General features: G+C 44.8%; 1 protein-coding gene across 1 annotated transcript in view; it reads right to left on the bottom strand.

Moving 5' to 3' along the window:
- LOC309564419 (uncharacterized protein) overlaps nt 1–15,568 on the bottom strand; it is a gene marked incomplete at its 3' end in the record, with an annotated part of 909,898 nt that overhangs the window by 61,827 nt on the left and 832,503 nt on the right. Inside the window, 1 exon segment of the mRNA XM_082269049.1 lies at nt 1,579–2,355. Coding sequence (XP_082125175.1) covers nt 1,579–2,355 — 777 coding nt within the window.

Below are 15,568 nucleotides of genomic sequence, written 5' to 3'. Positions count from 1 at the left end.
CCAGTAGCTATTTTGAGACATTTGTTTGTTATTTTGAGGTGTTATTTTGAGGTGGATGAGGACAGAGGGCTGGTCTGGCCCGTAGGAGGTGGGAGGAACTGGTTCAATTGATGCTAGTATATATTTGGGTCTGCTGTTGATATGACCAGCTCTGATGAAGGGACGAAACGCGTTAACGGCCCTATCTACAAGGACGTGTTCCATTCCATGTGTGGTGGATTCTTGTAATGCGATTTTAACATTCTTCTTGTCTGTGAGTATGCATTTGGCATTTTATTAAAATATTTTTTAATTGGTAGTTTTGGCAGCGTGGGTGGTGCCAAGTCCTGCTGGAAAATGAAATCAGCATCTCCATAAAGCCGGTCAGCAGAGGGAAGCATGAAGAGCTCTAGAATTTCCTGCTAGAGGGCTGCGCTGACTTGGAACTTGATAAAACACAGTGGACCAACACCAGCAGATGATACGGCTCCCCAAATCATCACTGACTGTGGAAACTTCACACTGGACCTCATGCAACCTGGACTCTGCGCCTCTCCACTCCTCCTCCAGACTCTGGGACCTTCATTTCCAAATAAAATGCCAAATTTTCCACAGTCAGTGATGATTTGGGGAGACACGTCATCTGCTGGTGGTGGCCCACTGTGTTTTGTTGGTAAACAATACAGAGCTCTGTACAGATGGAGCGATCTCTCTGTCTCTCATCCCTGCAAATTACCAGGGAAAGAAGCGCAGTGCCGAATAGCAAAAAATGGCCTGGTCATGAAGGGGGGTAAAACCTTCCGGAGCTGAAGTGGTCTTTGATCATACAATTGTCCTACAGATGGAAATGTTTGAGAAACGCAACCACCCTTTTCTGACCAACATCGGCAGGTACGGGTTCTCTGTTCTCTACTTATAGTTGGTCTCACTTTGAAAGCCTTCCCACACTGAGAACATTTTAAAGGACGCTCACCCATGTGAATTCTCTGGAGTGGAAGAAGGTCTACTTTCCAAGTGAAACCTTTCCCGCACTCTGAACACGAAAAAAGACGCTCACCCATTTGACTTCTCCGGAATATAAAAAATGAAGTAATTTATTATTTTAGGAGAAATTCATCTCATATTCTGAGAAAGGAAAAGGACGCTTCCCCTTCTTTCAGGGGGAAAACATTTTCCTCACACTGAACTGTAAAAGGGACGCTCTCCTGTGTGGTTTTTCTGGTGTACAAGAAGGGTTTCTTTCCGAGTAAAAGATTTCCCGCACTCTGAACATGAAAAAGGACACTCTCTTGTATGGATTCCCTGGTGTGTAAGAAGGTCTCCTTTCTGCGTGAAATATTTCCCGCACTATGCACATGAAAAAGAGCGCTCACCCGTGTGCATTCTCTCATATCTAAGAAAGATTTATTTCTGAGTGAAATATTTCCCACACTCTAAACAGGAAAAAGGACGCTCGGGACTGTGACTTCTCTGATGTGTGAGAAGCCCTTCTTTCAGAGTGAAACTTTTGCCGCGCTCCAGACATTAAAAAGGATGCTCGCCCGTGTGTTTTCTGTGGTGTCTTAGGAGGATTCCTTTCTGAGTGAAACATTTCCCACACTCTGCACATGAAAAAGGGCGCTCACCCATGTGAATTCTCTGATGTGTAAGAAGGTTCGCTTTCTGATTGAAACATTTCCCGCACTCTGAACAGGAAAAAGGACACTCGCCAGTGTGAGTTCTCTGATGTGTGAGAAGCCCTTCTTTCCGGGTGAAACTTTTCCCACACTCCGAACATGAAAAAGGACGCTCGCCCTTGTGTTTTCTCTGATGTGTTAGGAGGTTTCCTTTCTGATTGAAATGTTTTCCACACTCTGAACATGAAAACGGTTGCTCACCAGTGTGGCTTCTCTGATGTGTGAGAAGTGTTTCTTTCCGAGTGAAACATTTCCCACACTCTACACATGAAAAAGGACGCTCTCCTGTGTGGCTTCTCTGGTGTGTAAGAAGGTCTCCTTTCTGAGTGAAACATTTCCCGCACTCTACACATGAAAAAGGGCGCTCACCCATGTGAATTCTCTGATGTTCGGTAAGAACACTTTTTCGAGTGAAACGTTTTCCGCACTCTGAACATGAAAAAGGACGCTCACCCGTGTGCGTTCTCTGATGTTTTAGAAGGTTTTCTTTTGCAGTGAAACGCTTTCCACACTCTGAGCATGAAAAAGGACGCTCACCAGTGTGGCTTCTCTGGTGTCTAAGAAGCCTTACTTTCCGTTTAAAACATTTCCCGCACTCTGCACACGAAAAACGATGCTCTCCTATGTGACTTCTCTGGTGTGTAAGAAGGTCTCCTTCTTGAGAGAAATATTTCCCGCACTCTGCACATGAAAAAGGGCGCTCACTCATGTGAATTCTTTGGTGTTCGATAAGTATGTTTTTTCGAGTGAAACATTTCCCGCACTCTGGACATTGAAATGGACGCTCACGCGTTGGGGTCTCTTGTTCTACAGCTTCAGAACGCAGGGATCCGTTATCCTCCATGTGCAGATCTAAATCACTAGAACTTCTTTGAGGATTGGATTTATCAGAAGATCTCTCCGCACTGCCAAGTGCGGGACATGCTTTGCTGGTAACATTATGTGATTTATCAAAGGAGTCTTCAGGATTAGAGGAAGCCAACGGTCTATTCACACAGTAAGGTCTGTGATGTGTATCTGGAGGAATATGGATTGCTCCTAGGGAAGATTTTACAATGCCATTTTCTGTCTTACAATCCAAAGACTGAATAGGATTTTCTTCTGAGGAATTCCAGACATGGCGTCCATCTGTGTGAAAGAAGAATATTATTCATTATAAAACCTCATTCATTCTTCATGTTTTATGTCTCATCTGTTGGTCAAGTGGTCAGCAGCTTCACAGAAACATCATTACAGCAATATCAATTAGAGACCAAAACAGCCACAACACACTGGTGATGTTATACTATGAAAAAGATACTGAAGACCTCAACCTCATTTATTGGGGACATTGAGGGATGGAGATGGACCTTTCATATGGTGTACAGTATCTCCACCTCATTTGTTGGGAACATGATGTTATAATGAGGAATAGAGATGGACCTTTCATATGGTGTACAGTATCTCCTCCTCATTTGTTGGGAACATTAAGTAGTGCAGTGACTGCAAAGAACTGAAGAATGATCTCCTGTATGGTGCACAATATCTCGGCCTCCTTTGGTGGGCACATTGGGTGGTGGGGGTTGGTATGCTGATGTTTTTTTTTTCATATATACAACTTATATACAATTATAAAAAAATGTTGCTGGGAAATTCTTTGTTAGATAAGAATATATATTTTTCTGTCAAATAGGTTTAGGAATAGACAGAGGGGCCAAAGGCAGAGTAATTTATTCTACGTGAAGTCTGTAATTCAGGACAAAGCCCAGGTACAAATCTTGAAAGCTAGAGGCATCTACTAGTACACTGCTGTCCTGCTAGAAGGTCCATAACCTCATTGGTCAGATAATCCTGGTGGGGAATAGGTGCCCCTCTACCACCCAGGGCAGCACCACTCACCCACCTTAGAGTTTTAGATTTCCCCCAAAAAAGTAACCATGTACAGTATGTTCCCTATGAGTAAGCTCTAGTTATGGTGGAAGGTCTTGGGGTGATCCAGGTGGAACAGTTTCTATGTTGCAGAGTTGAATAAACTTGAACAAGGCTTTTAAAACAGTCAGCGGCTTCCTCTCTTCTTTGTGATTTTTTTTGGATGGATTCTTTGTAGTGGCCACCAAGCGCTAGGAGCCAGATCTCTGAGTCGGATGATTTGTGGTGATGATTGCCTGCATTGGAAGATTATCTCCTGTATCACATCACAATATGACTTACCTGTCCCAACATCTAGAGAAGTTTCCTCCATTTTAATATTCATCCTCACTCCGACCTCCTCCACAGACTGCTGCTCACCCCTCTCAAACATCTCTTCCTCTTCAGCTTTAACATCACTCGCCCCCTCACCCTAAAGCAACAGAATGATTTAAAAATCTTCATTCCCTGAGCACTGAAAGCTAAAAATAACATAAATAATATAATTTCACGCAGCTTGGAGATTCAGACGCTTTGTTCCACCTACCTGATGATGGTGGGGGATGGTGTGACCTTCCTGTGTGGAATCCTGGGAATACAGAGGACGGGGACATCTCTCTGGTGGGTTTCTATCACTGCATGGCTCCATCATAACCTCCTTGTATCCTTCTGAAAACTCCTCTTTCTCTTCTTTAACAAGGATTTTACAATATATCAGATCTCCGCTCTGTGTTTAATAATTTAAAAAAAACTTCAATAACTTCAATGTTTATAAATCGACTGAAACACAGACCCAAATGTTAAGTTGAGCATTCTTCCATCTGATGATGATGAAAAGAGAGAAAATATAATCTATAAATTCACATATTAAGTCCACATATCATGTCAGTGAGTTCATGTTCTAGATGCCCCATCCACCAACCTTGTCATTGTGATATATGGTGTGACCTTCCGGTGTGGAATCCCGGGAATACAGAGGACGGGGACATCTCTCTGGTGGGTTCCCATTACTGGATCCATCTGTAGGAAACACACACACTGACTGAATACATTGTTTCTATGTGTTTATCAGATGATGGGGGATCTAGGTGGATCCTCCGTACTGCTCTCTCCTTTACAATAAAGTCTCCTCTTACCCAGTGATGTGAAGGGCGGCTGATTCTCCATCATGACGTCCTTGTAGAGATCCTTGTGTCCTTCTAAATACTCCCACTCCTCCATGGAGAAATAGACAGTGACATCCTGACACCTTATAGGAACCTGACACACACAATGATACAGTCACCATCCAGACACATCCCTTGTCTGTTACTGAATAATGTCCCAGAATTCCCAGCACCGCTCACCTCTGATGTCAGTAGCTCAGTGATCCTCTTGGTGACTTCTAGAATCTTCTTCTTGTGGTGCCTCTTAGGAGTCAGGGAGTAAAGTGGAGGCACTGTGATGGTCGTATGGTCCCCAGACTTCTTGACAACAGGGAAACTCTGTATTGAAACAGAAATAAAGATGTTGAGTGACCTCTCTGAATCTTCCTCAGGTCAGCAGGTAGATGATCTTCAGGGTGAGGTCTAATATCCTCCCAGTTAAGTTTTCTTCGTCCATCCTCATCGAGGTGGTCATGTGATCTATACAGACGTAGTATCTGTTCTTATCAGTTGGTATGGGCCTTAGCTAGTACCAGTATGACCGAAACCCAGAGCGCTCAGAGTATTGAGGTATGGGGAGTAGGTCATCTGGGAAAGCATGTAGGGCCCGCCGCCTTCTGATTCGAATGGGTTGAACTGTCCTAACCAGTTTGAAGGGGGCAGGAAAGCCGGTTCAGGGGGCCGGTGGAACTGCTCCTGGATGTAATGGGCTGAGGAACTGGATGGCGAGGGGAGGGCTTTCTCTCCTGGGTTTTGATCTGGCCTTGCAAAAGGCCTGTCCCCAGTGGTAGGCAAGCTCTCTCTAAGCTGTCCAGGTTCTGATGTCTGCTGGTGGGGATGGGCTACACTCGGTCTGGCCGGGGGCTGAGATTGAAAAAGCCCGTATTGTAAGTGCCCCTGGGGTGGCAGCCCAGGGGTGCCTTAATTTCTCACTGGTGAGGGGCAGCTCGCTGTGAGTTTTTTCGGCACCTTGGTCACTGCACTATGCACACCTTTTTCACACCTGCCTCTTGGGACAGGCCTTTTGGCTTGCACCAGAGGAATTTTTTATTCCGGCTGGAAGGCCTGCCTTGGTTCTTCACATGGCACCAAAGCACTTTCCCCACTTCCCCTTCCCCACTTCTTTGTTTTGTCTGTCTATTTCTTTGGAGTCCGTCACCTGCACTGTCACCTTTGTTTTCTTTATTTGCACGACTGGAGTGTGTGGGTCCTCGGGCCCAGCCTTAAGTCTTGGGAGGGGGTGGATATGGCCTTCTGGCTTAGTTCGCCCTCTCCCATGGGGTCTCCCTTCGGGGGAGCCCTACTTAGTACTCGGTGGGGGCTGTTTCGGCAGTCCCCCTGAAGAACGGGGTCGGTCTGGTTTCGGCCAGACAGACCATGAGTACCTTATGTCCCTGTCAGGAGTCTTGCGCCCCGGGGGATTGAGGTTTCGGGTCCTACCTCTTCGGAGGGAAGACCATACGATTTCGCACACCCTGTGCTTTTTTGTGTTCTCACCTTGTGTGTGTGCACTTTTTTATGCACCGGGTGGAGTCTTTTGAGTGTGTTGCACACGCTACGGGCTTTAAAAAAAAAAAAAAAAATGTGATCTATACAGACCTCTCCTCTCTGTCGGACGGGTAATAATCTGAGAAATATTTGAAATTTAGGGCTCTGTACTTTACAGCCCACATGAATTTATCATTGTCTTTAGTTTTATAATCACCAATTATTACATGAATGACTGTCACGGATCTCTAAATCTACCGATGGCGGTGATTGCCATCACTCGGAGTGCCTCTAGTTAGATATTATTATAGATACTTTATATTATTATATTTTATATGTGTCTGCGTATTAATATATACTTATTATACATTTATTCTACATATGTTGCTAGACCCTATTACTTATATATTTGTGGGACATCACAGTGACTATGGAGGAAGAGGACGGAACATGACGGGGGGGGGGGGGGGGTTACTGGGTGTAAATATAAAATAATATCTTATTACCTCCTCTGCTGCCAGTTCCAGCAATGTCTCCTCTCTACTTCCTCCCAACTCACCTCTGACCCGGAACTTCCTGTTTATCTGTGCAATCACTTCCTGTCTGCTTCTAAAATCACTTCCTGTCTGCTTCTAAAATCACTTCCTGTCTGTGCGGCCATTCCGTAAACATAAGAGTGCTACCTTGTGTGGAACAAGGAAATTGAAGCTTTACCTCTAAAGTATGTGGAGGACATTATGCATTGTTCCAGTGATTGCAATGATATAATTAGTCCACCTCAAAAAATATTTTAGTGTTTGGTATATTCTGGAGAGTTAAACCCCTTCACAGCTTCTTATATATCTCAGACACTCTGTTGGTGAGGTTTTAGCACCGAGTTCCTGAGTCTTCTCCGCCAGTGAGCCCATTATGATTGGTTCCCTCCATTCCATGTCTCACAGTCCCCTTCCCATCCTCCTTCCTTTCATGTTTCTTGGTCATCCAAATATCCTCCTTCCTTCCATATCCATCAGTCACATTCCCATCTTCCTTCGTTCCATGTTTCTTAGTGTAGCAAGATTCCAAGCCGTTTTGCTGGATATGGGTCCGCCTGGGTTACCGAGAGCAACAACAGCACATTTAGGCATGTTCTCCAAGTGTGAGCATAAGACAAGAATCAGTCCAGTATCTTTGGGTTTTGTATTTATTTTGTAACTGGGATGGGAGAAGGGATGAGTGGGATGCTCCTCTGGGTCAACTATGCACATATTGCGAGGGACAACTGAAAAATGCCAATTGGCGCTGACTTGATGCTGGCTGGATGCCGGTCAATGCCGATTGACGCTGGCTTGCTGCCTGTTAACTCCAAACTGACTTTTGACTGCTTTCTTGTATAAAGAAGTCTTTTTTAAGCTCCCTTAAGCACTCCTTGCTGAGGTAGCTACTTGTATAACTGCTGAACACTTCAGGGCCCACACCGGCGCCCGCTTTTACTCACTTATCTTCAGGGCTTAGACTCTGGCACCCCCTTTCTAAGCCTTTCTCTACTGGTTAGCTGGCTTCCGGATCCCTCTGACCTTCTGGAGTGGTCCCCTCTCCTAGGCAGACCCCTGAGCAGTTTCGAGTACTCACAACACTGTTTTCCTGGAAACTTCTGCCCAGCAGCTCCACTCGGTCCACAGCACTCTGAATCCCTCTCTGCAGCTCAGCTCAACCTTCGTCCTCTAGGCCGACTGCCCAGAACACCTTCACTAGCGCTGACAGGAGGAGAGACAGCCGTCAGCCTCCTCCTGGGACTCTGCTGCCCGCCAAAGACACTCGGTCATGTGCTCCCCTCAGACTTATACCCCATCCCAGGGTGCATTGCGGCAGGTTCCGCCCACTCAGACTGATATAAGCCCTCGTGTGCTATTGGTTAGGTTTTCTCCACTGTCCAACAAGAGCCCGTATTGGATACAGTGGGGAGAATGCCCAAGCTCAACAGACACATCTGGAAACATCCTCCTTCCTTCTATATATCTAGGTCACATTTCCTTCCTCCTTCCATCAATTTCTTCCAGTCACATTCCCATCCTTCTTCTTTCTGTATCTCTCAGCCTCACTTGCGCCCTTCTTCCTTCTATGTCTCTCAGGCATCCTTCTTCCATCCATATATCTTCAAAACAATTCTGCCCTTAGTCTTTCCATGTCTCTCAGTCATCCTCCTATCATCTATCCTATTCCGTGTGTTTCAGTTACATTCCCATCCTCCTTCAGTCCATGTCCCTCAGTCACATCCTATCCTTCTTCCTTCCATGTCTCTCAGTCACATCTTATCCTACTTCATTCCATGTCTTTCAGTCACATTTCCATCCTTCTTCCTTCCATGTCTCTCGGTCGCATCCTAGCCTCCTTTATTCCGTGTCTTTCAGTCACTTTTCCATCTATCTTCCATCCAACTCTCTCAGTCACATTCCTATACTCCTTCATTCCACATGCCTCATTCACATTCCCATTTTCTTTCCTTCCATCTGTAAGGTTCTGGCACTCTCAGTGCCTCCTATCACATCATTTCCAGGTGCTATCCATCTACCTAGATAGATGAAGCACATATAGGTGTGTTTCCCTTTAAGAGTGCTGACATCATCACTGAGCGCCGGACTGAACAGCTATTTAAATCACTAGCTCTCACTCACATGTGTTCGTTCGACCTGCTGTGTGCCTAGATGTGCCTTGATGCTAACCTGTCTTGAAGCTCTCATGCTTGCAAGCATACCTCGCTGTCGGAACCATGCTGCGCTGATCCCTGTATCCCGCTACCGGATCATCCGCTCTTGTCGAACCTCTCCTCTGCTACATTGCTACTAGTGATAAGTACCCCACAGGGGAAACCTCAATAACCTTCATACTTCATACTAAAGCTTACACTGTCTAGCTCTGCATACTAAGGACTGTTACTACATCTGCACTATCTAGATTGCTAGCTCTTGAGCCTACTATCATCTGCTCTTGCACTGGGTTAGTCTCTCCTGTATGTCATCTGCTATCCTATCATCTACTACCATACATAATTGCTAACCTATCTGCATCCCACCTGTTACTATCTCATTCTAAAGAACATTCCTCTCAAGTGTCTGTCACCTATCGTCTCAACTCAACCTGTCTCTTCAGCCTATCACCTCTATACTACTATATACATAGATCACTCCAGGAACTTCTTATTGAGTGTGTGTATTTATTTGCTGAATTGAGATCATCCACACATGATGAGTCTTTGGGAGTTGGGATTGGTGTCTCAGCGTTTCTCTACATGACTACTGAAGTGGAATATTTCTGCAGCTGTAAATCCACATCATACATAAAACGCAGGAGCGTTACAGATTGAACGAACCAGATAAAATGGATTCAGCAGAAATGACCACTCAGGTGACACAGTTAACACAACAAGTAACTGCGTTAATACACGCACTTACTGAATTAAAAGAAGACAATCAGGCTCTGACGCAGCAGGTGGCCAGACTGACACAGCCTACTGCTGCTCAACCCCCAGAACCTCATGTACTTCTACCAGACAGGTTTGATGGTTCCCGTTCCTCTTTTCTTTTTTTTCGTATAAACTGTGAGCTCCTTTTTATCCTTAAGCCCAGGACCTATCATAATGACTTTATTAAAGTGCATGCTGCCATTAATTTGCCTGCTGGCAAAATGAAAACGTGGGCATACGAGAAACTGCAAGAAAAAAGTCCGATCCTAGACAACTGGGAATCATTTGCAATTGCGATGCACTCCCAGTGTCTCCCCTCCCAAAAATCTACTCCCAAACCTGCTCCAGGTAACCGCAGACCCCGGCTACCTAGGGAAAAAAGGAAACCAAATGAATATGGTGATCCTGCCTGGTCATGGTCCAAGCCTGCCTTAAACAGTCAGCCTTGTCACTCTGACACATCTCATTTGAACCCTGATCCTACAGAGATGGATGAGGAGCCTATGGAGATTGGTGCCGTACATACTAAGTTGTCCTTACAAAAAAAAAAAAAGATCACAGGAGAATCTGTGGCCTTTGTTTTTATTGTGGAGAAGGGGGACATTTCATTACATCTTGCCCAACCCGACCCCCCAGGCCTAAGGCTCTCCCAATGGAGGCCAGGCGAATCCAGACTGTTTTCCCTGAAAAACAGCCTGGAGATTACCAAGGCTGTTGTCAGCCCTGTCCCCGTCCTATATCAAAAAAGGGCACCCAGCCTTTGACAAATATTGGAATAGATATTCCTTCAACTCCAGTGAACTCGATACCACGTTCTAAAAAACCTCCTGTACCACCTCCTGAGGATACTCTTAATTTTGCAAGTACATTTCTAGCTTCCAATGAAAACATTGAGATTCTTGCACCTGACTGCGTACGCACTTCTAATGGCACGGTGGTATGTAGGAAGGATCTGAGGATGTTTGAAGAAGCATTGGTTGCTAGGACTACTAGGATTACTTCGGATGGTTATGCGTCCGATTCTAGTGAGGGGTTCATGTAGCAGACACCCTGATCCGATTCTCATATCGGCAACAAGTGATCCGATTCTCACATCGGTTACCAACCTGATCCGATTCACATATCGGCAACAAGTGATCCGATTCTCACATCGGTTACCAACCTGATCCGATTCTCATATCGGCAACAAGTGATCCGATTCTCACATCGGTTACCAGTCTTATCCGATTCTCGTATCAGCAACCAGTCTTATCCGATTCTCGTATCGGCAACCAGCCTTATCCGATTCTCGTATCGGCAACCAGTCTTATCCGATTCTCGTATCGGCAACCAGTCTTATCCGATTCTCGTATCGGCAACCAGTCTTATCCGATTCTCGTATCGGCAACCAGTCTTATCCGATTCTCGTATCGGCAACCAGTATTATCCGATTCTCGTATCGGCAACCAGTGTTATCCGATTCTCGTATCGGCAACCAGTCTTATCCGATTCTCGTATCGGCAACCAGTCTTTTCCGATTCTCACATCGGCAACCAGCTTTTTCCGATCGACAACCAGCCTTAGAGGCCTTCCGGAGCCGGCCTTACAGGGGGGGGGGGGGTACTGTAAGGTTCTGGCACTCTCAGTGCCTCCTATCACATCATTTCCAGGTGCTATCCATCTACCTAGATAGATGAAGCACATATAGGTGTGTTTCCCTTTAAGAGTGCTGACATCATCACAGAGCGCCGGACTGAACAGCTATTTAAATCACTAGCTCTCACTCACATGTGTTCGTTCAACCTGCTGTGTGCCTAGATGTGCCTTGATGCTAACCTGTCTTGAAGCTCTCGTGCTTGCAAGCATACCTCGCTGTCGGAACCATGCTGCGCTGATCCCTGTATCCCGCTACCGGATCATCCGCTCTTGTCGAACCTCTCCTCTGCTACATTGCTACTAGTGATAAGTACCCCACAGGGGAAACCTCAATAACCTTCATACTAAAGCTTACACTGTCTAGCTCTGCATACTAAGGACTGTTACTACATCTGCACTATCTAGATTGCTAGCTCTTGAGCCTACTATCATCTGCTCTTGCACTGGGTTAGTCTCTCCTGTATGTCATCTGCTATCCTATCATCTACTACCATACATAATTGCTAACCTATCTGCATCCCATCTGTTACTATCTCATTCTCAAGAACATTCCTCTCAAGTGTCTGTCACCTATCGTCTCAACTCAACCTGTCTCTTCAGCCTATCACCTCTATACTACTATATACATAGATCACTCCAGGAACTTCTTATTGAGTGTGTGTATTTATTTGCTGAATTGAGATCATCCACACATGATGAGTCTTTGGGAGTTCGGATTGGTGTCTCAGAGTTTCTCTACATGACTACTGAAGTGGAATATTTCTGCAGCTGTAAATCCACATCATACATAAAACGCAGGAGCGTTACACCATCTCACTCCCATCCTCGTTTGTCTCTCAGTTACAATCCCTTCCTCCTATCTTCTGTGTCCCTCAGTCCCATTCCTGTCCTCCTTCCTTCCATGTCTCTTGGTCATCCTCCTTCCTTTCTTGTCTCTCAGTCATCCTCCTTCCTTCCATGTCTCTTCTCAGTCATATTTCTGTCCTCCTTCCTTTTATGTCTCTTGGTTATCCTCCTATTCTTCATCATTCCATGTCTTCCATTCACATTCCTATCCTCATACCTTAGACGTCCCTCAGTCACATTTGCAATCTCTTTCCTTCCATGTCTGTCAGTCATCCTCCTTCCTTCCATGTCTCTCAACCTCACTGCCATCCTTCTATGCTCCATGTCTCTCAGTCATATTCTCATCCTCCTTCCTTCCATGTCTCACAGTCTACTCACTGCCATCCTTCTATGCTCCATGTCTCTCAGTCATATTCTCATCCTCCTTCTTTCCATGTCTCACAGTCTACCTGTTTTTCTTCCCTCCATGTCTCAGTTCCCAGCCCGCCCTCTTTTTTTCCATGTCTCACAGTCACGCTTCCGTCATCCTTCCTTCTATATCTCTCAGACTCACTTCCATCCTCCTTCCCCTCCATGTCTCTAACTCACATTCCCACCCTCATTCCTTCCATGTCTCACAGGTACACTCCCATCCTCCATTCTTCCATGTCTCTGTCCTCCCTCCTTCCATGTCTCACAGACCCTCTCTAATTTTCACATGCACCAAATCCCTGTCCCTGAGTTATGAACCTTCTCTTTACACAGCCGGGGGAGCTCCATCCACTTTTGCTCTGTTGGTACTGTGCTGGTGCAGATAATATAAGTGGGGGAAATAAATTAATTTTATTGTTATACAGTAAGTGAACACAGTGTAAGCAAAATTCAGACATACTGAACCACTCTTGGGCACACCGAAGACAGAAAAACTCTACGGCATTGGATGATACGTGTGGTCACAAGGTAAGTGTGACCACTTTCAACAGAGTACAAATGACAGTCTCAGACACAGATAAACCTCAGGACAAAGGATCATTTTTAAAAGATACAAACACTTCCATTATTACATATGCTTTTCTTCACTAGGGATAAGCTCCCAGTTGGATCTGAACACTTGGTTTCTCTCCCACTACTGTCTATAACAGCTTTTTTCCTTCTGCTGTCAATAGTTGTTAGGGAAACAGTGGGTGCCGACACCCGCTGTGTTGTTAGCAACATGTGAGATCACCGGCCTCCTTCATTTACTGGCCAGAAATCACCAGCCATGTCAAAGGCCAATGGGATAGTTTTAAATAAGGACACGCAGGGTTCCCCTCATTTGTTACACCGGGCCCTTCAGGTCTGGTACGAATTTTAACCACTTTCAGTCCGGGCCAATTCTGGCATTCCTCTACTACATGTAAAAATCTGCATTTGTTTGCTGGAAAACGACTTAGAACTCCCAAACATTTTATATGTATATTATTTTTTTAGCAGAGGCCCTAGAGAATAAAATGGTGGGCACTGCCAATGTCACACGATATTTGCATAGCGGTTTTTTTCAACGCAGATTTTTAAATAAACTTTAATGGATTTTAATGCACAAAAACACAATATAACGCCCGATTGTTTGGTACAATATAAAAGATGATGTTACGTCAAGTAAATAGATGCCAAATATGTCATGCTTTAACCACTTCATCTCCGGAAGGTTTTACCCCGTTAATGATCAGGCCGTTTTTTGCGATTTGGCACTGCATTACTTTAACTAACAATTGCGCGGTCGTGCGACGCTGTACCAAAATACAATTGATGTCCTTTTTTCCCACAAATAAGAGCTTTCTTTTGGTGGTATCTGATCACCTCTGCAGTTTTTAGATTTTGTGCTATAAACAAAAAAATAGCGCCAATTTTGTATTTTTTACTTTCTGCTATAAAACATTCCCAATAAATTTTTTTTTTAAAAATCTATTTTTTTTATCAGTTTAGGCCAATTTGTATTCTGCTAAATATTTTTGGTAAAAAATAAATCCCAAAAAGCGTATTTTAATTGGTTTGCGCAAAAGTTATAGCGTTTACAAACTACGGGATAGATTTTTTTACTTTTTATTTATTTATATTTTTTATTAGTAATGGCGGCAATCTGCAATTTTTAGCGGGACTGCGACATTGGGGCGGACAGATCGGACCCCTAACTGACATTTTTCGGGGACCAGTGATATTAATACAGTGATCAGTGCTAAAAAATATGCACTGTTACTGTATAAATGACACTGGCAGGGAAGGGATTAATACTGGGGATGATCAAGGGGTTAATTGTATGCCTACTTGTGCTTGCTAACTGTGGGTGGGCTCTGTGCCAGGCAAAGAGAGATTGGTGAGCTTAGCTGAAACACACGATCCCTCACCACCTGTCTGACAGGAGAGCCGCCTGCTTTGTTTACATAGGCAGGTGGCTCTTCTGTCAGTGTCTATGAAGATCGCGGGAGGCCGGCGGCGATCGAGCCCGCTTCTCCCGCGGTCTGACTCCTGCTGTGTCTAATCACCACGTGCACATAAACACAAAGATCCACGTGATTATGCGCAGCCGCCCTGCGCAGTCGGCAATTGGTTAAAATTGCGTCTATGGCGCCAAATTACGGTACCTAAAAATCTTCATGGGCAGCGCTTTAAAAGCCTTTTCAAATTACCAGTTTTAAGTTACACAGGAGGTAAGGCGCTAAAATTTTTGCTCTCGCTCTGTCGTTTGCAGCGTTACCTCACATGTGATGCGAACTCCGTTTACATATATGTGTGGGACCTATGTTCGCAATCGCATTTACATGTGAGCACGAAGGAGCTTTACTTTTTTTTACATTGTTCTCCTTTATTATGTGATGTGCAGTGTGGCATTATATACAGGAGCGTCTCATAAAATTAGAATATCATCAAAAAAGTACATTTATTTCAGTAATTCAATTCAAAAAGTGAAATTCATATTTTATGTTCAAGGGCCACCAACAGCCTCCTCAGCACTCCATCTTTCACCCAACTGCCCCTGCTGGCCTGGCTCATGCTTATATGTGAGGTAAGCAGGCCTCCTTCCAGGCCCTTTCTGCTGGGGATTGGTCAAGGACCTTATAAATATGCCAAGCAGCCCCTCCTGGCTTCCAGCCACTACATCTGGAAGCTTCTCCAAGGTTCCAGAAAACCGGGGGAGGCACCAGAAGAGCTGCCTGAGATGTGCTGCATTATATACAGGAGCGTCTCATAAAATTAGAAGATCATCAATAATTGGTTTCTGGAGGGCTATCCGGGATTTGCTTATGTAGCACTGCCCTCTAGAGGACTGCTGAGAATTGCACTTTCTGGATTCCCCTGGGTTACCCTTAGCAACTGATAGACAAATAGCATTGAAAGTCCTTGGCTCAATCAATAATCAATCCAGGGGATGTTGGTTTTTGTGTTTTTATTTGGAACTGGGATATGATAAGGGATTAGTGGGATACTCCAACTATGAACTATGCACAATCTTG

The sequence above is a fragment of the Pelophylax lessonae genome (genome assembly GCF_965119305.1).
Source record: "Pelophylax lessonae genome assembly, chromosome: 9".
NCBI lineage: Eukaryota > Metazoa > Chordata > Amphibia > Anura > Ranidae > Pelophylax > Pelophylax lessonae.
This window is presented reverse-complemented; position numbering and strand designations above follow the sequence as displayed.